This window comes from Poecile atricapillus, chromosome 6 (assembly GCF_030490865.1).
Source record: "Poecile atricapillus isolate bPoeAtr1 chromosome 6, bPoeAtr1.hap1, whole genome shotgun sequence".
NCBI classification, from domain to species: domain Eukaryota; kingdom Metazoa; phylum Chordata; class Aves; order Passeriformes; family Paridae; genus Poecile; species Poecile atricapillus.
The window spans coordinates 24,245,210-24,272,631 of NC_081254.1; the positions used below are offsets into that span (position 1 = coordinate 24,245,210).

Consider the following 27,422-nt stretch of genomic DNA (forward strand, 5'->3'; position numbering starts at 1 on the left):
GCTAAGACTCGGGGAATAAGGTAAAAAGCAGAGACCAACATCTTGGAGGGACTCTTGAGTGGGCAGGCTTTTTCCTCTTAGAAAGAGGGCAGCAAAGGATGCTGTCTCCAAGATCCAAACAATTTGGTTTGGATCAGAGCTCCCCTTGCTGCTACCAGCTCAGTCCTGCTAGAAACAAAGAATACTGGCAGGAAAGGATCTCCACTGTCCCACTGTGGCAGCACAAAGCAGCAGCAGCAGAGCTGTGCAGCCACCAGCCAGGAGCCATGGCTGCTGGGAGCTGCTCGCTAGGAAATGAGACCAGTGCTGGATGGCTCAAAGGGTTTGTTTATTGCTACCGGAATGGGAACAGCTGAGTTCAATAAAAGTGACAAACTTCATCGGATCTTCAGTGGGGCTCCAGCCCCAGAGGTTTGTGCCTGTGTGCACAGCTGCAGCCCTGATCTGTCCTGGGGCTGTGAGCTGGGCAGGACTGAGGTGGCTCTCTCAGGGACAGGCCCAGCCTGCACTCATGGAGGAAAGAACCACAGCTCCTGACACTGGTGCCTGAAACACCACAGGGCAGCTGTGCCCAGGAGGGAATGTATGAAAGACAGCCCATTTGAGTGGTGACTCAAGAATCAATCAGTGAGCCCTCAGGGCTCAATCTGGAATATTGGGTAGGGCTGTAGGATTGTCCTCGGAGGGAAGACATAGCAAAGAGTAGGACACCCCTTCAGGAATATTCCCGAGAGGGGCAAGGCTGGCAGAGCAGCCTGGTGGAACTTGTGATTTATCTTGTTCCTGCAGTAACTTAGCTGGTGCCTGCCGTTCTCCCAGCCCCAGGCTTGTCAGGGCCTGCAGAAGTCAACCCCAGGTGGTGAACCACAGCACCTCTTCAGGTTGCTCTGCAAAGTGGTGGCTGAGTCATGGAGCGGCTCAGTGCTTCCAGGCCAGAGCCCTGGGTTGGCTGCCTTGGTGATAGTGCCCTGTTATCTGAGGGATCTGCCAGGGCTGCAGCCTTGAGCCTGCTGGTAGCAGAGGACTTTGCTCTACACCATGTAGTGAGGCAAAGGCCAGAGGCCAAGGAACACAAAGATTAGGACTGGGGCAAGGTGGAGAGGAAAGCTCTCGTGTCCATGGCTGCCTCAGCCCGCAGACTGGTTCTGATGCAGAGATGATGGACTGCACACATTGAGATGGTCTTTAAGAGAGTCCAAGCTCTCAGAGCCCAGGCTGACAGCCACTCCTAGTTCTGCTGGTGCAACTGGCTGCTGGGTACCACTGGCATCACGGCACGCTTCCCTGGCCCAGTGGCACCACCACCTTGTCCAGCCAGAGCAGGGTGTGCTGGGCTGAGCGCAGCTGCCGGCGGTGGATACGGCGCAGCCGCAGGAGGTAGAGGACGATGGCCAGCGCCACGACCAGGATGCAGGCAAAAAAGAGATAGTGGTTGTAGACAAAAGAGAGGCGCAGCCAGGAGGCGTGTGCTTGCCGGATGCTCTCCTGACGGAGATCCCTATGGAAAGGAGTGTCAGGACTGGCCACGAGATGCAGTGGGGTACTGCCAGGGTCCTGCCATGGTCTGTGCAGAGCCCTCACCCAGTGCAGTTATTCCTGCTCCTCCCCAACCACCCTTCCTTGTGTGACACCACCAACAAGCCGTGGTACCTGAGTGGCAGAAATCGCGTCTTGTAGAGGATGGCTCCCAGTGTCCACTGCACCTCCCGGTCATACACCAGCTGGGCTGTGCGCAGGCTGGGGTAGTCCAGTGGGAACTGGAAGCCTTCATGAAGGACTTGGTACATCCAGGCTGATTTGAAGCACTGATACCTGCAGACACAGCATACAGGAGCATCAGCCAGACACTAACATCTGCACCAGTCCCTTACCCCAGCAAAAGGCCCCCCAGGAGGTCCAGCCATGGGACCTCCCAGCAAGTCCATTTACTTCAGCCGGTGCTGGTCAGCATGTGCTGAGTAGAGGCCACCGCGGAAACGCTGGGTCAGCACCTCCCATCGCTGGCTGCAGTACTCCTGGGGAAAGGAGAAGTTGGGGTTCAGAGCAGAGAAACTGCCGTCACTCCCAGCCCCAGGAACAGCCCAGCTCCCCGGGCCTGGGGCAGCACCCACCTGGGCAGCAGAGGTGAAGGTGGGGGCACTGTATTGGCCCCCCAGGCGCAGCACGTCCTCCGTGCAGTAGAAAAACTCTGAGAAGCCATAAAATTCACTGTTGCTGAAGTCGATGGGTGCTTTGTAGGTCTCCACCAGGGAGGCATGGCTGCCATTGGACCCCGCCAGGAGGGGCTGCAGCAGCTTTGCACAGGCCTGCCAGTCCCCTCGTCCCCTCATGTACAGGGTTTGGCCACCCCTCACCACCGTGTCCTCCAACCCTACAGGCAGGCACGGGTCCAAGAAGGGCATCTTGGGGCTCAGCCCTGTCTGCTGGCTGTGCAGGCTGGAAAACAGTCCAGGAAAAAATGACAATTGCACAGGGGGTCCTATACCTCCCAAAAGCCTAATCTAGCCCTGCCCCACATCCAGATACCCTCTGCACCAGACCAGGCTGTGTCCTCTCGTACCCTGCAGAGCTGGTGCTTGCCCTGCCACCTCCTGCTAAGGCTGAACTCACCAAATCTGTCACGTTAGCCTGCAGCTACATGCTCTGAGCACCTGTAGGGTGCAACAAGGCACAGCCCACCCCACCCAGCTCATGGGGATCTGTGCTTCTGCACAGCCCCTGGGGATCTGGAGGCAGGGGTTGCTCCCGGCACAGGAGTACCTGGGCACCAAGCCTCTCCACCTCTGGCGACAGCTTCATGTAGTGCTCTTGGAAGGAAAGGAGAGACAGGAGACAGGAGAGCTCGAGGTGGGGATGTAATGGAAAGATGTGCTGAGTGAATCAGTGCTGGAGGAGGGGAAGTCAGAGCAGGAAAAGCCAAAAGCCACTAGGAAGGGCCTCCCTGTAGCCTGTTACAAGGAGAAAGGAGGAAGGCAGGGAGCTGTGGCACTGATAACGCCTGCCAGGACCTGCCAGGCTTGGAGAACAGCTGCAGCCAAGCACTCTGTGCCAGCTCAGGCACCTGCTGCTGCCACAGAGGTGCTGCCAGCGTGGCCATGAGAGCTGTTATCACCACAGGCGGCATTTGAGGTAAATCCAAGGGGGAGAGCACAGCGTGAAGGAACCAGCACCGCATTTCACAATGCTCTAGCAGGGGCACCACTAGGTGAGGTAGCAATACCGGTTGTGCGCATAGGTTTGGTTCAGAACATGTTCCTCATAGCGCTGCCGGGCAAAATTGCCCCCAAAGCCCAGGAAAGTGTTGACGTAGACACGGTACATGTGGCCAGCGTGCTGCACATCACAGCCCAGGTTGAATTCTGCCAGCAAGCTCTTAGCAGCCTCCTCCTGCTGACACAGATAGGTCCAAGATCAGCAGCAATCCAGGGAAGGCAGGAGCTGCTCTCAGGGACCAGACACGCACCTGCTGTGGGGAGGAGATGGCTCCAGAGTCGGGCACTTCATAGGCAATCTGCAGGGAGGCGCCTCCCATGTCTAGGATCCCAACTGTTCGTTTCCGAACCAGGGACTTCCCCTGGTCCCCCAGCTCTACCATGACCACTGCGTCCTCCTCTGCAACCCACAGCAGCATGTCAGCAAGAGGCAGGGCCTGGGACAGCATCTTCTCCCTTCCACCATCACCCCACAGCTGCCTCATGGGCCACTGTAGGGCCCCTAAGGGCCACCTGCAAGGACCACCTCCCAGGTCTGGGTAAGTTCCACACATAGGACAGGGGTCAGGCATTGCTGCCTGCTCCAGAGATTGATCTTAGCTACAGCACTGGTACAAAGTCCAACACAGCTCTGCTTAGACCCTCCCAGGTACTTTACAAGCAGCCAGACTCACCATCCTCGTGATCAAACCGTCCCAGGACAAAGTTGATGCCAATCCACGCATAGACACCTGCACAAGACAGAAAAGGTTATTACAACAATATGCTACAGAGGAACAGGCAGTGCTTTGTGGCAGCTCCTACCTTCCTGCTTCCCTGAGATCACTTCAGCGTGTGATGAGGAGAAGAGGAAATCAAACTCCAGGGGCACATTTGTCACCAAGTCATCCAGGATTGCAGCTTGCTGCCTGCAAGGGTGCAGGAGAGGGACAGATGCTGGGGGATCTTCACCAGCAATGCTGGCAAAGAGACCAGGAATCACATTGCACTACAGCCCCTGTTGAACCCACAAGTTCTGCTGCTGCAGCCAGCATGTTTTGGAGATGGAAAAAGAGATCTATTTGTTTGAGACTCTCAGTCAAAAGCATCTCCACCCAGCTCTCTCCCAGCATGCTCAAACTCTCCTTCTGCATGCCCTGCCACTTGTCCCTACAACACGCCCCTTCCCTTTTCAATTCCCCCCCACAGTACTCTCGATTCTCCCGCAAGGTCCAAGAGCAGGCAGCTGTCTTGCCTTTCCTCGGGGCTGAGGGAGGCCAGCGCATCGCTGGCTCGCCTGACGAGGGCCGCGAACTCACCGCTCGGGCAGCAGCCGCATACCGGCCGTGCACAGGATATAGAGCGGCGTCTCCTTGTGCTTCCTCGGCGGGACGTGCGCTGCCGCGAACCGCAGCAGAGGCCGCAGGTAGGCGGTCGCCTGCTCGGGGGCTGCCGCGGTCACGGAGATGCCTGGCGAGGAAGGCGCTGTGAGCCAGCCCGCCCCGGCCGTGCGCGGGGGGCTCGGGGCCGGAGAGGGGCAGCACGCACCGGGTTTAATTTTCTTGACGACGGGGCGGCTGCTCCGGTCCCTCATCTGCTTGATGTCCAGCAGGTCGTGGGGGTTCCCGTTGTGCGGGGGCCAGAAGTAGACGAACACCCGGGAGCCGCTGCTCCCGCAGTCCACCACCACCCCGTAATTAAGGGACGAGTCCTCGGTGTCTGTGGCCGTCAGCTCCTCCGCCCGCGCCAGGTACCTGCGGCACGGCGGCACGGCGGCTCAGCGCCGGCGGCCCGCGGTCACCCCGCGCCCCGGCACCCGGTCCCCGCTCACCTCTCGTCCCGCCGGGAGGCGCGGGGCGGCGCGGCCCAGCGGCGGGGCACGGCGGCCGCCAGCAGCAGCAGCAGCCCCAAGAGGAGAGCGAGCCCCAGCGCAGCAGGGCGCTGCCGCGGCCCCGGGCACGGTCCCACCGAGCGCCACGACAGGCAGGAAACGCCGATCCTGAGGATAGAGACCACAGTTCAACACCGGCACCGCGCCGGCACCAATCCCTCGGCCCGGCCCCGCTCACCTGGCCATGTGCGCCCGCCGCCGCCCGCCCACGCATCGCCGCTACCGGCACCGCCGCCGGCACCGGCGGACACGTCACCGGCCGCTGCCGCCGCGCCCCGCCGGGCGGAGCCCCGCCCCCCGCGCCACGGCGACCAATCGGCTCCGCCCGCCCTGCTGAAGCCACGCCCATGCTGCCCCCCGACCAATCGTACTGGGCGGGACGAGCCCCTCCTCGAGCGGGCGGGGGCGGTGCCCGGCTTCGCCCTTGCTCCCGCGTCCGACCTTCGCCGGGAGGTGTCACGCGGAGGCTCCAGCCAATCGCGGGCTCCCAAATACACAGCACGCGCCCCCGTCCGGAGTGGCGGGCTCGCCGGCCAATGGTGACTCTTCGGCTCCGCGGTGAGGCGGGGCCAGAGGGCCAAAGGTCGCGAACGCGCCCGCCAATGCGCTGCGCGAGAGGGCGGGACGCGAAGTTGAGACACCCAATGAGCTGCACGGGCCGGCAGGGCGGGCAGTCCCGGCAGCCAACGAGCAGCGCGCCCGAACGCGCCGGAGGGAGCGACCGGCCAGTGGCGGCGCCCGAGCCTCGGCGGCGGCGGCCAATGAGCGCGGTGTGCGTGGGAGGCGCGCGGCCCGCCGAGCCAATGGGCGCGCTGCGAGGGCGGGTGCCGGGCAGCGGCGGCCAATAGGCGCCGAGGAGAGGCGGGGTGGCGCGGGGCGCGGCGGGCGCGGGCCGGGGCGGCGGCGGCGGCGGCGCGATGGAGCTGGGGGCGGGAGCGGGGTCGGGCGCGGGCCCCGGCGCGCGGGGCGGCGCGGAGTCGGGCCGTGTCCTGCTGCTGCTGATGGGCGGCGGCGGCGCGGGCCGGGCGCGGCGGGGCGGCGCGGAGACAGAGGTGGCGCCGGGTCCCGGTCCCGGTGCCGGCCCGGGGGGCCCCGAGCCGCGCTCCCCGCCCGCCCCCGACTACGAGGCGCTGCCCCAGGGCGCCGCCGTGTCCACGCACATGTTGGCGGGCGCCGTGGCGGGCGTCATGGAGCACTGCGTGATGTACCCCATCGACTGCGTCAAGGTGCCGGCGGCGCGGCGGGCGCGGGGAGGGAGGCGACGGGGCGTCACACCGGGAGCCCCGGGCACGGTCTGACGAGCCGTACGGCCGGGCCCGCCCTGTTTTGCAGACGCGGATGCAGAGCCTGCAGCCGGAGCCCGCCGCTCGCTACCGGAACGTGCTGGAGGCCTTGTGGCGCATCGCCCGCACCGAGGGCGTCTGGCGGCCCATGCGGGGCCTGAACATCACCGCCACCGGCGCCGGGCCGGCGCACGCCCTCTACTTTGCCTGCTACGAAAAGTTAAAAAAGACGCTGAGCGACGTTATCCACGCGGGGGGCAATAGCCATGTGGCCAACGGTACCGGCCCCGCCACGCCCGGGTGGGAGCGGGGTGGGAGCGGCAGGTTTGGCGGTAGGGAGGCCCGGTCCCGCCGCGGGGTCGGGGTGCCGTGGATGTCCTAAAGCCCTGTGCTCTCTCCAGCCGTGAGCCAGCCGCACGGTGCCGGGCACGGGAAGCACCGCTCCGCGCCTGCCAGAGCTGCTGCCAGGTATCTGGCCTGAAGCAGGTTAGTGGCCCTGGCTCGGAAGGATGCTGGTGGACAGGAGCTGCCTGCAGACAGACAAGCTGGGACTGGCCGTGGCCCCGTGGGTTTGGCAGTGCCAGAGCTCGCCCCAGGAGCGCCACATGGTTTCGGAGCCCGTCTCGCCATGGTGCCCATTGCTCGTCTCAAGGACCTGCCACAGTAGGGGGAGCATGGGGCTGAGGGAGAGCACGTTCCACCCTTGGCAGGCATGCAGCAGAGTGCCAGCGGGCTTCCCTGTGAGACACGGGGACACTCACCATCCTTAGGCCTCCCTGCCAGCTGGTGGCATTGGCCTATTCCCACAAGGAGTGGGCACAAATGAGTCCTGGTCTCCCCATGGGACTTGGCAGCCTGTCACAATCTTCTCCCTCTCTTTCTCGATCTCACGCTGGGTGGGAACTCCTGAGGACCAGCTTGCCTTTTGGAAGGGAAATGGAGGCTGCCTTCAGATCTCACCTTTTTCAGGGGCCTCCTGTGCCTTGGCCAGGGACTTTGGGGCTGTGGTGGAGTCCCAGGGTCCCTCACCTTTCCCTCCCTCACATGTGGCAGTTCTTGTTTTGCAGGTGCAGCCGGGTGTGTAGCAACGTTGCTCCACGATGCAGCCATGAACCCTGCTGAAGGTAACGATGCTCCTGGCCTGCCGGGGAGGGGAGAATCGGGGTCTGCCTGAGCCTCGTGGCACAAAGTGTGCTCTTGTTACTTGCCTGACTGCTGGGGCTCTTTGGTGGCCCATGGCTCCAGTTAGGGACCCTGGTGGCTGCTTGTTATGGACAGGGTGGGTCAAAAAGAGTAACCCAGGAGCACAGCAAACCACGGTTTAGGAGGGGCTGGGAGGGCATGGACCTTTCATCCAGGAGTTTTGCTGGGGACTGTTACCTGGAGCAGGGGAGAAGGCAAGAGAGATGTGATTGGCACTGCCAAAGTCATTCAAAGTGTGTGGGAATTGGGCATTGCTGTATTGAGATCTAGGGAAGAGGTTTTACAGTTGTGGGCCTGTCTTCAAGAGGAAAACTAGAAGAGTGGGGTACAAAAACATTCTAGAGAAGTTAAGAGAAAAGAAATCTTATGAAATGTCTGGAAGATGCCGATTTTGATGATCCTGGTATATACGAAAAAGGTATAGGGAGTTAGTAATTTTACTAAGTCCATGAAAGTGGTGGGAGGAGAAGAAATGAGGAAAGGCCAGTCACAAAGGTATATTTCCCTCTTAAAACTGCAGGGCTTGGGATAGTGCAGGTTCCAACTGATCTGGGCACAGATCCTGCCTTCCCACTGCATGCATGGCAGGGACCCCAAGGAGCAGGCAGCTGCCAGACCGTTGTCAATCCTTCCCTGGAGCTTCTCTTATGATGACAGTGGAAGTTCAGCATTGCATCATTTTTAGCTCCTTATGGTCACATTGAGATTGGGGGATGTAGAACAGTGGCAGGATGTGCTCTGGACTCGCCTGTCCCACTCTTGGATGTGTAAGGGGGGTTTGGTATCTGAATCTTGCCCCAGAGTGGCTGCATTTTGGCAGTGGCTGCTAACAGTTCCTGGATAATGGGCTCTGCAATGAGCTGTGGTTATTCTGGGCTGCAGTGGGGGTGACAGGGGAGGGGACAGTCTTACCCAGATCGAGAGCTGTCTGGGAAATAAGAGACTGGATGCCAGGGGGAGTTCTTCTGACTGAGTGATAGCTCTGCAGCACTGGATGGGGAAACATCAGTTGCTTGGGAGCAAGGGTGAGCTGACTGTAAGCAGTGGGATATCAGGATATTCTGTGGGGCTGTGGCATGTGAGTGGCTTCATAGTGGTGATGTCTGTGTGACAGTGATGCCTCAGCAGATTTAAGTGGCTGGTGTCCTGTCTGGAGACACAGGGGCATTGGTGGTTCGAGTTGTCTCTCTTCAGCTCTTAGGCCAGTGTGACCAAACTCCAAGCAGTTGGAGGAAGCCTGGCTTTGTGTTTACCCTTCTCTCTCCTCTTCCCCTCCGTGCCTGGGTCCTGGCTGCTGCTGTCTGTCCCAAGTGGTGAAGCAGAGGATGCAGATGTACAACTCACCTTACCAGCGTGTGATGGACTGTGTACGGGCTGTGTGGCGCAACGAAGGGGCCGGAGCTTTCTACCGCAGCTACACCACCCAGCTCACCATGAACATCCCCTTCCAAGCCATTCACTTCATGACCTACGAGTTCTTGCAAGAGCAGCTCAACCCCCACAGACAGTACAACCCAGGCTCCCACGTGGTCTCTGGAGCCTGCGCGGGGGCTGTTGCTGCTGCCGCCACTACGCCTTTGGACGTTTGCAAAACGCTGCTCAACACCCAGGAGTCCCTGGCCTTGAGCTCCAACATCAGTGGACACATCACAGGCATGGCTAATGCCTTCAGGACGGTGTACCAGGTGGGCGGTGTGACCGCCTACTTCAGAGGGGTCCAGGCCAGAGTCATTTTTCAGATGCCCTCAACGGCGATTGCCTGGTCCGTGTACGAGTTCTTCAAATACATCCTTACCAAGCGCCAGGAGGAGCGCCGGGCTGGGAAGTGATCCCGAGCCAAATGCCGTTCTAGACCTGCCTCACATCCCCTCCTGGTTTGTCTTGTGTCCCCTCTCCCTTTTGGTTTGGTTTGTGTTGAAGAGAGGGGGCAGCGAAGCCCTTTGGGGTTTAGCGATGCCATTTTTTTCCTGTGGCTGTTGCAGCTCTGCTCAGGCTGCACAGCTTTCTCTCTCCTGGGATCCTCCGAGATGTCCCGCTGGGAGCCTCAGCCCAGGTCACATCCCCTGGCACTTTGGTGGAGCAGTGCTCCTGACTTCCTTTAACCACAACATCTCACGCAAAACTCACCCCTGCTCAGAGGGGAAGGTGAATGTCCTGGCCTGCCCCCGGCTGGGCCAAGCTGAGCTCGCAGTTGCCAAGGAGGGGGTGACAGCAGGATGCTGGGGGCTTTGTCTGGCGTTTGGCTGAAGCAAAGTGTAAGTCTTGGCCGTTGTCTCGTAGCACGCACACGTGATGCTGACTGCCCCGTGCTGGTGGTGGTTTTGGGCAAGGGGAGGATGGCACTTGAGGAGGGAGCCTGTAGGTTTGTTCTTGTTCCTGCTCTTGACACCTCCAATAAAAACAGTTCTGCTCTATCCTCATGTCCCATTCTTACTCCAGCATGGCCCAGGTCCCAGCAGTGTGCCTTTCTGGCTGGTGCTGAGCTCTTTCGATGGTGCAGAGCAGAGAGGGAAGAGCAGTGTCGGGGGCGGTGGTGGGAGAAGTGGGCCTGTCTGGCACAGTCACCCTGGCAGCATGCAGGGATGAGGGTGCCTCTGTCCCCTTTGGCTCATGGTCCATTGCCTGCTGCTGGTGGGAGCTGTGACCCCGCAGGAGAGGCTGAGGTTTATGTTCCTTGGCAGGCCTTAGTCTGACTGGGGATCCTCTGGATGCTTCCAGACTGCTCCAAATGCAGGTGTTGTTGGGAGGGGTTGTGTGTCAGGAACAGCACAGGAATTTGGTGCTGAGTGAGGCTGGAAGGCTTTTTTCACCTCATCTAGGAGATTTGGAGCTTAGCAGATTTTTGCCCCTGAATAATTAGATTAGTTTGATGCTTGATGAGCATCTCAAAGTGCTAATATCTTTTCCAGCCCAGTGGTAAGTAATAGAATAACTTTTTTTTGGAACATGTTAGTTGTCTTGATACCAATTTATTTTAGGGTCCCACCCAACTATGGAGGTGTGAGCTGAGCACTGAAGTAGTGCCACATTGTGCTGACCTACCCAGAGCAGATCTCTGGGTTTCTTGAACAAGGTGCTCGTGGGTGATGCCTGACTCTCCCAGTGCCTTCAGGTGTGGCATGTGTCCCACGGAGGCATGCCCAGAATAATTCCCTGGAGGAAATGCATTCACAGCTGTGGTATGTGCTGCCCGTGGGTATCTGGGTCGGATTGGAGCTGCTCCAGAGGATCTGCTGGCCTGGCCTGCACATCCTGCTGGAGTGGGCTGTGGTGAGGACAGAGGGGTTTTGCTTTGGCTGGAAGAGCTGCTGGGTGAGCGAGAGGGATGTGCCACCCTCAGTGGTTTGGGCTCCAGCATGGCGGAGGGCAGGGACCCCTGCACTGCAGGGCTGGGTGCTTGACACCCTGCCCAAGCCCCAGCCCAGCCCTGCACCCCCTTTCCTGTACACATCTGTCTTGTCCTGGTTCCTCACAGGGGTGAGGGAAGCTGAATGACCACTTGTGGGATTTTTGATGGCTGCCTGGCAGGTCTGGATGTCCCTGGCACAGAGCAGTCACAGCCACCACTCTGCAGGCCGGGTCCTGGTTGTGTGCTGTGCCCATCCTCTGCTCCCTGGCACAGGCTGCAAGCTCCTGAGCCCTGCTTTTTCTGCGCAAGCAGAAGGATGAGAAACTTCTTAAAGACACAAAAGCCACAGGAGGTCATGAAATTGAAATTTTCCCACTATTTCAGGAGCTGGGGCTTTAAGAAATAATCTGAGTATTGCAAGATTTGGCAGCCGTGCAGCTCCTCCACCCAGGAGGGAAAAGCGGAGATGGCTGGGAGAGACCAGGGTAGGATTAGGTTGGAGGGCAGGGCATAAGACAGGAGTTTGCAGAAGATGGGTACAACTGAGCTTTGCCAGGACCGGTCTCTCTGCCCAGGAGCTGAAAACTGTTGGCAGCAGAGCTACAGCTTTGCCTTTAGCCCTCACCATGCACTGGGGCAATGACAAACCCCATGGAGGGAAAGGCATAAACAGACTGGGGCTGGGGGAAGATTCACATTATCAAATCCGTCAGCTGCTGGAAGAAACTTTATGTCAGTGGATGAAGGCATGACTGAAAGTTTCTCTAGGATGTTTTCCAGGAATAAACTACCCACAGAAGTGCTGCGGGAGGCAGTGAGACCCCCAGGAACAGGCACATGCTAAGTCAGCACAGCCCAGAAATGTTGCTATGTGAGCAATTGGCCTAAAGCGTTCCCCTGACAAGGGTACAGCCTTTCTGGCCTGCTGGTGCTTTGCCAGCGTACCCAGTAGCAGCTGGGTGTTGCCCAGTGCTGGCAGCAGCAGCCCTGCAGGGAATGGCACTGCCTGTTCTGGGTTTGGCACTGCAGGGACAGTAGCGCTGCCACGGGCATTCCCAAATATCCCTTGGGCCAGGCCACAATGGACAGGAAAAATGTCATCCTGCTGCCATCTCTGAGCTGAATGTGTGACACAAACTGAGGGCTGGCCATAGCAGGGTGCCGGGGTGCGGTGTTCCCTTGCCAGACCGACTGGTTCCTCTGGCACCTTTGTCACGATGAGATGCTTGGAGACAATGGAGTTATTGGCTGGTTCAGCTCTGGCCGCTGCCTTTCCAAGGTCTGGTAATGCCTCAGTGTAGCCACGCTGCTCTGGGTCTGTCCTATGGCCTCCTAGGTATTTGGCTGTGCTTCGAGTGAAATCTCTCCTCCTACAGCCTCTTCTGGGTAAAGAGACTATTTTTGGCTTTCCAGCAAGGAAGCAATGCTCAGCCCAGCAGAGTTTTGGAGACAATCCCTTTTCCTTTCACCTCCCTGCAGGATCCCCAGCCACATTCAGCACAGGCAGGGATTTGCTGCCTTGCCTTCCTGTGTCCAGCTGCCCCTTGAACCCTGTTCTGGTGTGTTCTGGGTCGGGTGAGCCCCACAGTCCCTGAGCAGGCAGAGGTGGGAAGCACCACTGGCCTGGCCCTGCTCCAGGTGATAGGTGTGGGGCTGCACAGCTGGCCTATGGCACAAGCCCAAACTATTTCAGGCAGCCTGAGGTTACTGTGCCAGGAGCAGCTCAGGAGCCCCCAGCTGCCTTCCTGGGGTAACTGGAGATGACTGCACTCCTGCAGGTTAAGGGCAGAGCTGGGATGAGGGAATCTCAGGGCTGAGGGTTCATCTTACTCAGAGAAAGAAGGGGGTGGAGATCTCTCCAGTGTCTGTCCCATACCTTCAGCTGGGGATGGTGGGCTCCTGAGCTGCTCCTGCCTTCATGACCCCACACAGGCCACTGGGGACAGTGCTCAAGCTTTTGTGAGCCCAGCTCGGGGGGCAGGCAGGGGGACAAGAGCTCTGCCCTGGAAACCACATCCCTGTGCTCTGCCAGCACCCTGGGCTGCCCTGAGGTTTCCTGCCCCACAGCCCCTCTGCAGTGGGTGCCTGACAGCCCTGCTCAGTGGGAGGAGGTGGCTGGAGCCCGTGGGGAGCAGAGAGATGGGCTCCCAGCCTCTCTCCAGCCCCAACCCACCCTGGCTCTGGGATTCCTCAGGGCTGTGTCAGACCCCAATAAAGTTGTACAAGTTCTCATGACCTCCCGGCCCTACAGCAGTGCTAAACACAATCGCCAGGGCTGCTGGACACAGAGCAGACATTGCCTCTGGTGGGCCTGGGAAAGCCCCTCCTGAGCCACATTGCTGCCTGGGTTAAACTGAAACAGCTCTGGGCTGGGCTGGCCCCCGCCTGCCCAGCTCTGTCCAAGCATGGCAGTGCAGGGAATATAGCCTGAAAGGCTATTTCCCTTTCTAGGCAGAGGATATACCCTGAAAGGTAAAGCTGAGGCTGAAAACCTTTCTTTTCTCTAGAGAACCACTAGAAGAAGCAATCCCCTAGGCTGGGCTGGAACAGCTCTTGGCATGCCTGCTCTGATGGAGAGATACTGGGTGAATACCCATGCTTAGTGCAGGCTTCTGTGTCAAATTCCAACCAGCAAGGGACTGCAAAGTGGCATCCTGGCTGGAACTGGCGTGTGGGCAGGTGACCTGTTGCACTGGGGAGACAGCAGAGGTAGGGAAGGAGCTGCTCCTGGGCAGCCCTGCTCTGAGTGAACAGGGGTCACTCTTTCAAGAGTCCTCACATGGGTGAGGACAGCTCAGGCATGCTGTGACACGAGCTTGGTCTGGGATCATCCTCAAAAGCAGCTGAAGTAATGGCTGTTCCAGGAGATTGGTGGAGCCCTAATCTGTGCAGCCCAGCATGCCTGCAGATACTGCACTGGCAGCCAGTGTCAGCCCCAGAGAAAGCCTGCAATGCCCCCGGGGCAATACAGCTCTGGGACTGACACAGGAGACTCCTGGCAAGCACAGACCATGCCTGGCACGGCTCGGTGGTTGCCAGGAGAAATGTAAATCCAGGCACCTTTGTATGCCCATCAGACCTGAGCAGTATGTCACCTGGAGCATTGCCAAGGGCTGTAAAAAAGGTAGATAAATGGGCCAAAACTGCCCCAATGTGGGACACAGCTCCCTCTGGTGAGGATGCAGCTGTGATGGGCACCAGGCGTTGGATACCAAGAGCCACCCCGTGTCCCTGGGCAAGAACTTGCAGGGAGAGATCATCTGGAAGCTGCAGGCAGTGTCAGGGCATCAGAAGTTTTAGGGAAACTCCTGGAATTAGGTGAATTGCATTGCTCGCTAGCAAGGGACCCGCACGGCGGCTGGAGGCTGGGAAGGGACACTGGCCTTGTCCCCAGCTGTCCCCTCGCAGCGGGGCCCGGGTGTGTGTGTGTGTGTGTGTGCACAGCCCCTGGCTCTGCTGCCCGTGCGGTGACACCCGCCTGCCCGGAGCCCACGCAGCCAGCCCGGCCGTCCCGATGTCCCTCTTAGCGGGGACACCTCACCCTGCCCCGATGCTCCAGGGCTCCCCCAAGCCTTGTGGGGGGACTCGGGCACCCCAAAGCGAGCCAACGCCAGCTGCAGAAGCTCAGCGCCGCGGGCTGGCGGGGACAGAGGGGCGTCTGTCACTCCCTGTCCCCGGGCGCTGGCCGATAGATGGCGGTGGCGTATCTCGCTTGGGGACAGGCCCCGGGAGCGAGTGTCCCTGTCCCTGCTGGCAGCCCGGGGGACCCGAGGATCCCGGGCAGCACCCCGGGACCCCGCTGGCCCCGGCACCGCCCGCCTGAGCAGCCCCGGGCGCGGAGAAGGATCGTCCCCGGGAAAGTGTCTGTGGGTTTTATTTATTGCCTAGGCGGGAGATAGTGGCATGATGTCGCCGGGGAGGGCTCTGGCAGGACACAGGGGCAGCTTTGACCTTCAGCAGCACTGTGTTCTGGAGGGGATGAAGACTCAGTCCTCCTCTGTGGACAGGTCACCTGGATCCTTGGTTGAATCAGAGTGAATCCTTCGTGGGTCACCTGGATCCCTAGTGGCGGCACTGTGCCTGACTGCAGGAAGAAGAAACAGCTAAAACATGCAAGTCCCGTCACCCTGCTCAGTCAGGTGTAGTCATCTTGTGATGCAGTGACTCATCCACGGAAAGGAGGCAGGTCCCTGCCCCCTGTGCTGCGGCCATGCAGTGGGAGAAAGCCTCGCTGGAGGCGCCACAGCACAATTACCATTATTTTAATTACCTGATCCGATCCATGGCTGGCAACAGTTTTCTTGGCACTGGAGAGTTCTTATGTGACAATCCCATATTGCCATTGCCAGGAGGAGCTTCCAGCATCTCCAACACCTGATAGCTCCACAGAGCCCCAGTGGCCAAGCAGCCTCAGCAGCTCCCAGCTCAAGTGCTGGCGGGGGTGGCTGCAGTGGGAAGCTCTGCAGAGCAGGAGCTGGACACCACATTAGCAAACAGCTGGGTCCCCAGGCTCCCAGCCCAGGCAGCAGGAGGTGGCTATGACCAGGATGAAGTTCTTCCGAGTAGCAGAACTCAGTGATGCCTGCCCAGATCCACAAGCAGCCTCACTGGGATCAGGCATCTCCCTCTGCACCTTGCTGAGGTGAGCTCCTTGCTGATGGCCGCAAGTGAGTGGTGGAGACAGAAGGATGAAGGATAAGAGAGGGAAGGATGACCTCAGCAGTAGGGAGGGAGAGAGAAAGGGGAAAAAATGAAAATATGAAAGGGAAGGAGAAGAAACCAGAGCTTATCTGTGGACCTGCAGAAGGAACAACACTGCTTCTGTGTGATCCTGAGCATGATGGAAAAGCCACAGAAAACCAGCAATAACTAGGTTTTAGCTGCAGCCTTCCTAGAAGCCACTAAATGCAAACAAGTTCTGCTCATGGGTTCCTTCTTGTACAGGAAACTTGAATAAAAAACACAGCTGGAGCCTGCACACGGAGTGGGTCTGAGGCCTGGGAGTTAAAACCTAGCTGCCACAAAGGTCCCTCCCTTCTTTTAAATCAGTGCACTTAGAGAATCTCATTCCTGTTTGAAATCAATCAGCACCTTCACAGCTTGATTCCAAAATAGCAGTAAATCCCCCAATCAACTGGGAAGAAACACATGTCCTCTGTCCCTTGTCCATGGCCATCCGCGTCCCTCCCTCCCTGATGTCCCTCTGGCTATGGCACCACCACAGCAGGACCATGCCAAAGGAATTTCCACCAGAGATTTCCCTGTGCCTCTCACCCTTCAACCTGGGGTGTGGGGGACAGGGTGCATCATGGGCGGGTGCTGCCTCCAGCACAGCCACGCAGCAACTTCCCTCCATTGTGTCTCCCCTCCCTGGCCAGCCGGCCCAATCTGCAATCTCCCACCATCTCCCTCCCACTGGCCTCTGCCGGCTGTTCCTCCTCCTTGGAGCGTCCACTTCCGCCGCCCTGCTCTGGGCCCTTCAGTACCGCAGTCTCTTTGTGCTGTTCTGGTCCTCCCCATCAGCTCAGGAGCTTTGGGCGAGGCTCTGCAGAGGGGTCCCTCCCACTAATCCCTTGCCCTTCCTCCAGTCTGAGCTGGTGGGACAGCTGGGATATGTCCCAGGAATGGGGTTTGCTGTGGTGGACATCTAGAAACTTCCAGCGCCATGCGACATCAGCGTGCAGTCAGGCCTCTCGGAACCCCCGACTGGGCACTGTTCCAGCTCCATGGAGGGACAGAGGGGTCAGGGCTGTGACCAGGAGCAAGTGGAGAGTGCTCTGCTATGGACGGGTACTGTTGATGCTCAATCTGGCACTGCCCCACATCACCCCTTGCAACACGACTGTGAGGTCCCTGGGTGTCCTTTAGCTTTACAGAGCTGTCTGTGCTCTAGAGACTGTGACTACAGACCTGGGCAGCATGTCCCATGCTGGGGCTCTGGCCGCAGCCAGAGGCTCTGGGTGCTGCCGAGATGCAGTGGATTTCTCATCAACTGCCATGTACTTTGAGGGGATGTGTTAAGCTGGGAACTCCTCTCACACGCCCTGATTTTGGAGGAGCTTCTATTGTGGTTATGGTTCCTCTGGCTTGCATGCTGAAGTATGAACTCACACGGGTCCCTATTTTTGCAGACAACAGTCTGGCAGAACATGGAGGAAAATGCAACTCCTTCCTATGGCAGAGACAAATTTCTCCAGCCTGACTGCTGCTGTGAAGAAAGCGCATTACCTTTGTTCTTTGCTATCCTGTTTCTACCCACGAGACCACAGGGCCTTAACCACTCATCTCTGAAAGCCAAGAGCAGGGCCTGGGCTTCCTCTCCTGCGACACCTTACTGCCATCCAGCAAACAATCAGCTGGGCGTGCCGCATCCTCTCCCAGCGGCGGCCCCGTGAAGCCTGCCGGCCTCGGGGTGGCTCGCGGGACAGCGGGGTGCGGTGCCGAGCCAGGCTGGGAGCCGGGGCCTGCGGCTTGCCTACTCTGTCCTCGCAGTGGAAAGAATTTCTCCGGTTCCTTTCAAACAGCAAACCCCAAAGGATGCTTAAACGGTGGGGATTTGCAGCGTAAAACCCGCGGTTAGGAACGTCAGCGGTCGTTACCTGCGTCTTCTGCGAGGGCAGAGCCAGCTCCTCTGCTCGGGACAGAGGGACTGTCACACAACACACATGGGGAGGACACGGTGGGCACCGCTGGGTTAGGGGGGTGGCACAGCGAGCCCCTGGTCTGCGTCCGTCGCACCGGCTCCAAGAAGGCTCCGCTGGAAACACCTTCGGAGAGGCAGCGGCGCGGCCGGGCAGAAGTGCGGGCCGGCACGGGAGAGCTCCCGGCGCCTTCGGTCCCCGCTGCTGCCCGGGGTGCCCCAGACGGCCGGTGCTGCCGCGCCGCTCCGCGGGTGTCCAGCCCTCCCCGGCGCGGCTCCGGCCCCGGCGGCGGGGCTCGGCAGGACCCGCACGGCAGAGACACGGCCGCGGCCACCGCCCCGAGAGCGCCTCGGTGGCGACAGCAGGACGGGGCGGCCCGGGACGGGGCGGGGGACAGACGACCCCGCGGCCGGTCCCGTGGGGCTCGGGGGCCTCGGCCGCCCCCTCCCCCTGCAATCGAGCGAAATGGCTGAACATGTAGCAATAATGCCCCGGCATTCAGGCTGCCCGGCCCGGCCGGCCCTAATCAGCGGCCCGCGGACCCCCCTCCTCTTCCCCTGCGCTCCCAGAATGGGGAACAAAACCCAGCACGTTTCTGCAGCCCCCGCGCATAAAGCGCCGGGCCTGGGCCTCAGTGGGGGGCAAAGCGGCCCGTCAATCTCGGCGCCGGGGCCCCTTTGTCCCTCGCCTCCCTGCCACACCTTTTGTTCCCGAATCCAATAAGCGCCTATTCCCGCTACCTTCCTCGGCGGCTCCTTTCAGCGCCGGCCCGTCGGCCACAATGGGCCCGGCTCTGAGCTACGCGGCCCCATTCAGCGCCCTTGGCACGCTCACAAGCCGGCCGGGCCGCCCTGCCCCGCGGGCACGACGCGGCGACCGCCCCGCCGCCGGGCACGGGCCCCGGCCCCTCCGCCGGGCACCGGCCGGTGGACGAAGGAGGGATCGGGCGGCGAGTATTGCACCTGGTTTATTGACTGACTGGGCGAGCTGGCGCTGGCAGTGACCGATACAGAGTAGATAGAGGGGCCGCGGCACTAGCGGGCCCCGCCGTCGGCTTTTTACAAGCAAAGCTGCTCCGCTGGCGCGGCGCGATCGGCTCCGGCCCGCCCGGCCCGCCCGGCCGTCGCGGCGGCTCCGCGGGGCGGCGGAGCTTCGCTGCGGGCTCGCGCGGCCCCGTCCTGCCGCTCCGCTCCGCTCCGTCCGTCGCCGGCCCCGCAGCGATGCTGGCGGGAGCGCCGGGGTCCCGCCGCGCCGTCCCGCAGCCCCTCCGCCTCAGGTCCAGGGCGCGTGGCGCGCAGCCGGGCTGCGGTGCGGGTGCTAACGGGGCCGCGGAGCCGCCGGGCCGTCCTGACGGTCCGCTCCCGACCCTCAGTGCGTGCGGGCTACCAGGCCCGGATGCCCTGCAGTGCGCCCTGGCCGCAGGAAGGCCCCGCCGCCGGCTGGTGCAGCGGCTGGCCGCCGCCGCTGAAACCCCCCAGGCCGCCCACGTTCACGAAGGGGCCGGCGGCCGCCGCCGGGCTGCAGGCGGCTTGCATGGACGCGCCGCCGGTGCCCGCCGGGTAGGTGCAGCCGTAGCCGGGGTTGTAGGAGGCAGCGTTGCCGTAGCCGTAGGCGGGGAAGCCATTGTAGGAGTAGGGCCCGTTGTACGCCGAGCTGTAACCCTGCGACCCGCCGAGGCACGGCTTGCCGTCACGGACCAGCACGGGCACGGCCACCCTGCGCGGCGGCGGCGGGGCCGCGGGGCCGCCCAGCTCCAGCGACTTGTCCTGCCGCTGCCGCTTGCACTTGTAGCGCCGGTTCTGGAACCAGATCTTCACCTGCGTGGAGGTGAGCTTGAGGCTGCTGGCCAGGTGCTCCCGCTCGGGCGCCGACAGGTAACGCTGCTGCTTGAACCGACGCTCCAGCTCGAAGACTTGCGCCTGGGAGAAGAGTACGCGCGGCTTCCTCCGGCTCCGCTGCTTCGGCCTCTCCGTCTCCTCCGCCTTCTCCGCTGCGTCCAGCGGCTTCTTCAGAACGCAGCTCTCTGTACGGGGGAGGACAGGTCACGGGTGCGCCTCGCCGACGCCGGGCGCCCGCTGTTCCCGACGGGCCCCACCGGCGGATGAGAGCTCCGCGCCGCGCCCCGGCCGACCCCGCGCCCGTCGGGTCACCGCGCTGCGGGCGGGGAGGCAGAACTGGGACCGGTCGTCTCCGGCACCGCCTGTGTTTGCGAGGGCCCGATTCGGGCGGCGGGGTCGGGCACGTTCCCGCACCTCCGGGCCGACTGCGGCGGCACCGCTGCGGCACCGCGAGGAGAGCTCCGGGCCACGTCGCGCACAGCGCCGGGCACCTGCTACGCCGCCGGGCCCCACCGCAGCGGGTGCGGATTGGGCCTCACCCGACCCATTCCTCCCCGTCCGCTACCGAAATTGGAGAGCGCGGGCCTGATCCGGCACCTCCGAACCGGGGCCATGAGGAGGCACTCCCCCGGGAGGAGGCGAGCGAGGCGCGGAGGAGGGCGGTGGCAGCCCCGCGACGTGCCTGTCCCGGCTCGACACGGCCAAGGGACGTGGAGCGGGCTACAGTGCCAGGACCTGGGCTTCGCGGGGCGATGCCCGAGGGCTGGGAACGCACCACGGGAAGCCAGCGCGTGGCCTGTCCCGGCGAGGCGGTGCAGTGCGGGGAAGCGCGGCGGAGCCGATACTCACTTGGGTCTCGGACCGCCGGGTCCAGCTCTTCTTCCGGGCCGGGGGCCTCGCAGGAGCCACGCAGCACGGCGTGAACGTAGTTGTCGGCGGAGATCCGCGCGTCCGCCTGACTCCCGGGCGCTGCCATGGGGCTCAGGTACGAGAGCTTTTCCTCCTCCTCTTCCTCCTCGCCGTCGGAGAAGCGGGCGCCGTCGGCGGCCGCCAGCAGGCAGGCAGCGGGATGGAAGTGGTGCTCCAGGTGGTGCGGGAGCTGGGCCCCATAGTGAGGGTCCTGCTGCTGCTCCAGGTTGAGGATGTCTTTGACAGAGAAGGGTGTGGAGGTGACGGGGCTCGGTAACATCATCGGGGCACCGCAAGCGGCCAGGCAGTCCCGCGGGCCCGGCGGCGCTCGGGCGGCTGCTCGGCGGGGAGCGCCGCGCCCGGTGCGGGGGGAACAGGCAGCGCCGAGAGACGAGGGGCCGCGCCTGCTTCTGTCTAAGTTGCCTCCATTAGCTCGGCGCAGGGGGTCTGCGTTTTGTTACAGCTTCTGCAGGGACAGCCAAAGGCTCGGGAGCCTCCTCTGCCCCGGGCCGGCACGTCACGGCAAGGAGGGGCCGGGGGCGGCCTCGCCATTGGAGAGAGGGGGAGGCAGAGCCGGCCCCCTGCCCGGCTCCGGCCGCCCGGCCAGAAATAGCAATGTATTAAGGCTGCACTCGGGGAGGCTGCTTCCCCGCAGAGCGCCCCGCCGGCCCGGCACCCGCCCGGCGGGCGCGGGGACGGTGCGCCAGGGTCGGGGTCCCCGCAGAGAGCCGCGGCAGCCGCCGCCGCGCCCCCCAGTGCTAAGCACGTATAGGTAGGTAGGGACCCCCGCCCGGGCGCGCCCCGCTGGCCCCTGCCCGCACACGGCTTGGTCCGGCCCCGGCAGGGGCCGACATGTGCGGCCCCTACGGCCCGGCCTCCCCGCCCCACCAGCACGGCCCCGCAAGTGCCTCCCGCGGCCCAGGGCGCGTAGCGGAGGGGAGGTTCGCCTCCGCCACCCCACACCGCTCCCGCAGTCGATGGCGACCCCGCCGACCCGGACGGGCCGTAGCCATGCGATGTACACGTAGCCGACCCACTCCGCATCCCCCTGCAGCCCCGGTCCCTCCGCCGGTGTCCCCGCAAATACCCCCGCGACGGGGCAATCTGCAGGCCGGCCCAGCTCGCCGCAGCCGGTGCGACGCTCGTTCGCACAGGGGAAAGCGCGCTTCGCCGCCGCCGGATCGGGCCCCGCAGCCTGCGACCGCCAGGCCCAGCCGGGATGACCGGGCCGGGCCGGGTGGGCAGCCCGAGACCGCGGTAACGCGGGGCTGGATGAGGAGCACGATACCGCGATTGTCGGTGTTTCCTTTCGTTGATTTTCGTTTTCTTTCGTTTCGTTTCGTTTCATTTCGTTTCGTTTTGTTTCATTTCTCCCGCCGGTAACGGGCGGCCAGCGGCTCCGTTCAGCCACCTCGCCTCCGTGCCGGCGGGTGACGCACCGAAGGAGCCCGCTGTACTATTCCGCACTGACAGTCCCCCGGCCACAGGGCTTCGCCGGGCACCGACCGAGCCCCCCGGTGATGCGAGGGGTGCTGCGGCCCCGCGGTGCTCCCCGCGGCCCCCGGACTTTTGCAGGGGCTCCGGGCTGCCGCGGCGAGGGGAGCGGGCGCACCGAGGGAGAGGCAGGGGATCCTTGGTGAGATTTTTCGTTGCGATTAAAATCCTGCTGCCCCGCAGGGCTTGGATCGGCGACGAGGGGAGGCCACCGGAGCCGGGCGCGTACGCCGGGCAGGTGAGTGTCCCGGCGCCGGGGCTTCGCGGGGCCTTCCCGGGATTTTCTCTCGTGTTGTTAACGTCCGACGGTTCCACCGTTTAGTAGCTTTGTCAGTGCTCTCGTATCTTCGTCTTTTTGCACTCCCCAGAGACGTATTTACTGGGGGCGCAGCCCGGGACAGGAGCACGAGTCCCGCGCACTTCACCGCAGCTCATGTGCTGCCGGTCCCGCGGCTGGGCCGGTTCCCGTTCCCGCGGCGCACCGCACCGCTGCCACCACGCAGCTGCAAACCCCTAGCCATAGAAATACGACGATTTAATAGATTTTTCTCGCGGCTCCCTGCCCGCTCCCCATGCGAGACGCCTTCCTGCCGCTCCGGGCGGTGGACGGGGAAGGGCGCCCGCAGTAAGGAGGCCTGATCGGGGCCCGACTCTGCCCCGTACCGGCGGTGCCCAGAGAAGCTCGGAGCTGCCTCGCTGCCGGGACCCCGAAAAGAATTAGTAACAATTAGCTCCTTATCCGTGTTACACATCCGCCACCGTCCCGGGCCATTCCCGCCCGCCGTGGGGCCCCGAGCCCGGGGAGGCGCCGGGCCCGGTGGCAGCACGGCGAGCGGCCGGGCTCTGCACAGCGCCGCGCTCCCCGGAGCTCCGCTGCGGCCGAGCTTCCCGGCGGGGAGAGCAGCGTGAAGGGCCGGTGCCCTCGGTGGTGGCAGCCATAAGAACTGCCGGGCTACCGCCGATGTCCGCCTGCCCGTCCGGCTGCGGGAGCAGCAGCCGCCGTGCCGAGGGCGGGGGCCGCGCCCCGGCAGGGTCTGGCTCGTTTGGCGCCATGGCGCTCCCGGCTGCACGGGGATCCCGGACGGGCCGAGCGCCGGGCGCGGCCTGCGGGATCTGGCAGCCCGGGTCGGGCACAAACGGCGCATCGGGACGTCTCCCTCGTGGTACGAGTGGTTCTCCCGCTGGGACCCACTCATTTGTGCTGCTGACGGCCACACGGACTGCTCGGGGAACCCACCCCCGACGGACGGAGCAAGCCGCGGCCGGGCCTTCCTGGGCCGCCTCATGCTCCACCCGTCTCCTGGTACAGTAACTGTGCCCGCGGTTTCTCCCTATGCCAGCATCCCCTCTTTAGTGGAGGTGGATCAGTGGTGAGTTCCCGGCTGGGAAAGCCATGGAAGCGGGGAGATGGTTGGGCCCGACCGTGCCCGTACCGAGGCGGCTGGAGCCGAGGAGCACGACCGGACCGGGGCGAGCGGTGCGGAGGTACAGAAGTCAGGGGGAGGAAGGAACAGGGCAGCCCGGGTACCTGCCGGCGGGTCTCAGGCCGGGATGCGGCTGTAGGGCTTTCCCAAGCCGGCTGGGCTGGGGTCACCGGGCTATTAATGGTTATTTTATTTATATCATTAGCGGCGTCCCCTGAGCTCTGTTTACAGCAGGCCTTGTTGTCCCGGCCGTTCCTGCGCTCTGTTTAGACAGGGGATTATTGTAATGGATGGAGCTCGCCGTGCGGATGCTACAGCGGAGCCAGGAGAGCCAAGAGCCTCCCCCCCGGGTCCGGGGAGCGAGCAGCAGCCCCGCTGCGGCCGCGCACAACGCGGCGGGCGGGCGAGGGAGCGAGCAGCCCGCTCCCGCCCGAGGGTCCCGGCCGCAGGCAGCCCGGTAGCAGCGGCCGCGGCCGGGGGTCTCGCTCGGGGCCATGCTATCAGCACCAGGGCTGCTAATTGCTCCATTAGTCTCGCGGGTGCGGAGTGCTGGAGCCGGCCCCGCGCTAATGGCCGTAAACAAACAAACACGCTAATCCGGCCCTGTCTCCAGCCTCCGTGCTCGGGGAGCCAACGGGGCACGGCGGCGGGAGGCTGGGCGGGCGGCACCCACCTGCCCGCCGCCCCCGGAGCCCGGCGGCCCGCGGGCTGGGGCCGTAGCCGGAGTGGGCCCGCGCCGCCGGGAGCTGCCCCCCGCGCCCGGCTCTATTTACACAGAGCCTGCCCTTGTGTAAACGCTGCGCGCCGTGGTTTATCTCAGGGCCCGTCTGGTTCTCATTCTCTGTCAGCAGCGCCCGGTGAAGGATGGCCCTTTCCCAGGAGTTCGGTCCTGATTTATGTGAGAACCGCAGCGCGCCGGGGACGCCCCCGCACGGCGGGGCCGGCGACGCGACTCGGAGAGGCGGCGGGCCTCGGAGCAGCGAGCCGCCGCCGGGGCTGCCGGTGGGGCCGTGCCCCGTGCAGCCCGCAGCGGCTCCGCACGGCTCGGTCACCTGCCGGCAGCGGTCCGGTCCGGTCCGGTCCGGCACGGCGCTCCGCCCTCTCCCGGGCCCGGCTCTCTTCGCACGCAGCCTCGGCGCCTCTCACGGTTCTCAGGGCGCGCCCTGAGGGGCTCCCTGAGGAGCGCACCCGGAGTGGCTCCGCCAGCAGCGCCCAACCCGGACTCAGTCCCTGAGTGTGCCCACCTGGTCCCAGAGGAAAGGATGGCGTTTATCCCTGCCCTGCCGCTTGCACAAGAATGGCTCTTTTTCACAACTCTGAAAAGAAACGATATCTGTATTCATTAGGCGGGAAGAGGGCTTCTGCAGACAGCGGAGCCGGATCCAGGCATGGGATGCAGCATGCTCACCCAGCAGCAGGCTGTCTCCATCTCCCGCTGCTGTGTCCCATCTGTGCCCAGGCAGTGCCTAGACCATCCTGTTCACTCAGGTCTGGCATTTGACACCTGCCTGCATCTCTCCAAATCCTCAGAACCTGCTGGCTTGGTTTGGCCAAGAACCACCCAACTAATGCCCATTTTTTTAAGAAATACATTACTGCACCTATCTGCTTTTCTTAAGTATTTTTTTGCTCCATTGACATTGGCTGATTTGCTTCACAGTTCTTGCAGGGTTACATGGCTTGGAATTATATCCTGAAACAAAGCCTCAGTGAAAAATAAATGTGTTTTTCAAAGGTCAGAATGAGACTAGCATCATACACATATATTTTCAAGGTGGGAGGTGGGTTTGAGGGATACCAGTAGCTGTGTGAAACATTCAGTGTTCAGCACTTCGAGGGGTGGGAGCAGCAAATGCAAGGGTGCTGCCCATTGCAGCAAAGGAAACTCGGTAGGCTTGGACACCAAGGGGGAGGTTGCCCTTGATTTCAGTGCCTGATGGGCCTCTGAAACTGAGGCTGACATGTTGAGCTTGGTGAGGGCCAACTTGCAGGAGCAGGTAAAGGTCATCCTTCATCTAAGGCAAGGCAGGATAGGAAGTGCCAGTGCCAAGGACCCCCTCCTGCCTGCTTTTATGTGGCAGCTCTTGTGCACAAAGGACATCCAGGCTTCCCAAAGCTACCCTGCTGCACAACACAACCCCACGACCATGGACGTGCAGAGGGTAGCAAAACACCTCTTCCTCTGAAGTAGAAGCTGTCATAAATCACAGTTACTGACCGTGCGATGAGAGGGTCCCCCGTGCAGCAAAAGGAGGACAGTGCTGCAGGCACACATACACCACTCTGTTGGTGGAGCACGCCCCACAGCCTTTCTGGGAGTACCTTTGCCCCGTGTCTCAGAAGCCATTGCTATGTGCTTGTGTCTGTGAGGTTGAGAAGCTGAGCTGGAATTCATCCTTCAGCAGAGGCCCAGCACGAGGCTCGCTCACTGCTTGCATCCACAAGCCTGCGTACCACTTGCATCCCATAGTGCTTAAGTGGAGCCTAAGTGGACCCCGGGCCTTGTGCTGGCGACCTGCCCAGTGCTGGATCTCAGCTCCGAGCCCAGGCCTGCCGCTCTGATTCATGCACGTAATCCCGCTGAGGTCAGCGGGTTTCATCCTGCTCCCACCACAGCCCGCGGGACAGTTCACACGAGAGTGGCAGGGTCAGGCTCTGTGTTTGCATGTGCCACAGAAAATGGAACAATTAAGATTAAACCAATTAAATTTTAACAGGTCTGGAAAGCGTTTTATTACATAATAAACTGGAGGGATTAACCGTGTCGGGATTTGCTGCGTGTGTGCTGGTGGAGTGGTTCCTTGCTGTCCACAGCACTTGGTGTTCCTCCGGGCTCGGGACCTCCCTGTGCAGCGCTGGGGCCGGCTCGCTGGCCAACACAGGGGGCTGGGAATGCAGCTGCATGCTGCTCCTGTCCAGCACTCTCCCAAAGCATTCTGGGTGTAATGCTTTTCTTAGCCCAAGCAAAGCATTTTCTAGAAGAAATTTTGCAAATGATATGGTGGCTATTTCTATGGCTTCCTTCGGTGAGAGGGAAGACCTCACACTTCTGTACAGGCATGATGGTGAGGAGCAAGTGGCTGGGCTGGCTCTGTGCAAGGTGGTGACAGATGTCTCATCTTGGAAACGGAGCTGGTAAGTTACTCTTGTTTAGGGCATCTGCCTGTCTCCACTTCTCTGCCTACTTAATCAAGGATCCTCTGGCTGTTCCCATGCAGATGAAGTCATCCTGGCCAAGGCTACCCCAGAGCTGGCAAATGTGAGCAAGAAATGGTACAGAGGTCTGGGTTTGCCAGGGTGGTTTCAGGGTAACTGAGCTGAAAAAGGATGCAGGAACCAGCTTTGGCAGGAATTATGCTGCAGCCTTGGCTGAGCACATGCATAAGGTGGTGCACAGGCCTCTGTGTGGTGGCATTCCTCGGCTCTGCTGGCATTTGTCTATGGAGCTGACCTTTGCTCCAAGGGGCACCCACAGCCAGTGTGTTGGACTGTTTTGTCTTCTCAACTGTAATTTGCTGCTGATCAGCTCCGGAGGAATGGACACAAATATCCTGTGTCATACAATAACCTGCATTTGGGGGCTAGAGAGGGAGATGGGGCTGGGGAAGATCACAATTTCTGTCTCTTCTGGGTAAGTATGGGTCAAAAACCTATCAGGCTCAGCCCAAAGGCATTTTTCACTATCCTCCCAGAGGCCACAGCAGGCCAGTTTCCAAAGCTGGGTTTTTCTCTAGAAGGGTTTTTTCCAGAGGTAGAATGTAGTAGAAGAATGGTTGCTGTGGCTGGAGACTGGGCATGTTCAGCAGCAGCGAAGGCAAGCTGCTCCCTGGCTGATTACCATGTCTGGAAAGGTTAATGGCAGCGCATGTGCTTGGCCTGCACATGTCTAATAAATACCCATTCTTATGGGTTTTTTTTAAATACTTTTCTTATTTAGCTGTGGCTGCTCCTGTGGTTCCCTCCTGAACCCAGATCCTTACCGACAGCTGCTGTATAAATAGGGCAGCCCGTGTCCTACACAGGGGAAGGCAGGTAGGAGATTTGAAAGCTTCTGTTAATAGTTTATCTCTGAGTCCGCCTAATGAATTATCCTGGCAATTACTGTGCAGAAATTGTTAGTGTATCCTGATGATTCAGAACTTTCTAACAACAACTCTGGACCAAACTATAAACTGTTTTTCTATCTTGGAGTGGAGACT

General features: G+C 61.6%; 3 protein-coding genes across 4 annotated transcripts; 1 reads left to right on the forward strand and 2 right to left on the reverse strand.

The window, feature by feature from the left end:
* Positions 1 to 307: 307 nt before the first annotated feature.
* On the reverse strand, positions 308 to 5,397 carry ENTPD7 (ectonucleoside triphosphate diphosphohydrolase 7). 2 transcript variants are annotated; one of them, XM_058840926.1, is made up of 12 exons: positions 5,261 to 5,397; positions 5,023 to 5,190; positions 4,740 to 4,945; positions 4,511 to 4,661; positions 4,017 to 4,120; positions 3,887 to 3,943; positions 3,464 to 3,612; positions 3,221 to 3,387; positions 2,112 to 2,436; positions 1,930 to 2,015; positions 1,651 to 1,812; positions 308 to 1,498 (listed from the first exon to the last, which is right to left on the reverse strand). In XM_058840926.1, exons 1-12 carry the CDS (start codon positions 5,266 to 5,268, stop codon positions 1,270 to 1,272), a joined length of 1,812 nt encoding a protein of 603 aa, XP_058696909.1. In that variant the 5' UTR covers positions 5,269 to 5,397; the 3' UTR covers positions 308 to 1,269. The 2 variants fall into 2 exon arrangements, with proteins under 2 accessions (XP_058696909.1, XP_058696908.1); XM_058840925.1 differs by having other exon boundaries at positions 3,221 to 3,390.
* Positions 5,398 to 5,942: 545 nt separating this feature from the next.
* SLC25A28 (solute carrier family 25 member 28) lies at positions 5,943 to 9,982 on the forward strand. Its single transcript, XM_058840936.1, has 4 exons — positions 5,943 to 6,308; positions 6,415 to 6,643; positions 7,433 to 7,489; positions 8,880 to 9,982. The coding sequence occupies exons 1-4, from the start codon at positions 6,000 to 6,002 to the stop codon at positions 9,395 to 9,397; spliced, it is 1,113 nt and encodes a 370-aa protein (XP_058696919.1). The 5' UTR covers positions 5,943 to 5,999; the 3' UTR covers positions 9,398 to 9,982.
* An 8,395-nt stretch (positions 9,983 to 18,377) lies between these two features.
* NKX2-3 (NK2 homeobox 3) lies at positions 18,378 to 20,767 on the reverse strand. Its single transcript, XM_058841463.1, has 2 exons — positions 20,246 to 20,767; positions 18,378 to 19,581 (listed from the first exon to the last, which is right to left on the reverse strand). Exons 1-2 carry the CDS (start codon positions 20,586 to 20,588, stop codon positions 18,941 to 18,943), a joined length of 984 nt encoding a protein of 327 aa, XP_058697446.1. The 5' UTR covers positions 20,589 to 20,767; the 3' UTR covers positions 18,378 to 18,940.
* Between the last annotated feature and the right edge of the window lie 6,655 nt (positions 20,768 to 27,422).

What these genes read in the sequence shown, in the direction of transcription:
- ENTPD7 (XM_058840925.1), bottom strand. An exon ending in CAAACCTATGCGCACAACCG is followed by an intron (nt 2,437 to 3,220) that starts GTATTGCTACCT and finishes ACTGTTTTCCAG; the next exon opens with CCTGCACAGCCAGCAGACAG. An exon ending in CCTTCACCTCTGCTGCCCAG is followed by an intron (nt 2,016 to 2,111) that starts GTGGGTGCTGCC and finishes TCCTTTCCCCAG; the next exon opens with GAGTACTGCAGCCAGCGATG.
- SLC25A28 (XM_058840936.1), top strand. Translation starts at nt 6,000, where the DNA reads ATGGAGCTGGGGGCGGGAGCGGGGTCGGGCGCGGGCCCCGGCGCGCGG. An exon ending in ACCCCATCGACTGCGTCAAG is followed by an intron (nt 6,309 to 6,414) that starts GTGCCGGCGGCG and finishes CCTGTTTTGCAG; the next exon opens with ACGCGGATGCAGAGCCTGCA. An exon ending in AGCCATGAACCCTGCTGAAG is followed by an intron (nt 7,490 to 8,879) that starts GTAACGATGCTC and finishes GTCTGTCCCAAG; the next exon opens with TGGTGAAGCAGAGGATGCAG.
- NKX2-3 (XM_058841463.1), bottom strand. Translation starts at nt 20,588, where the DNA reads ATGATGTTACCGAGCCCCGTCACCTCCACACCCTTCTCTGTCAAAGAC. An exon ending in CCCGGCGGTCCGAGACCCAA is followed by an intron (nt 19,582 to 20,245) that starts GTGAGTATCGGC and finishes TCCCCCGTACAG; the next exon opens with AGAGCTGCGTTCTGAAGAAG.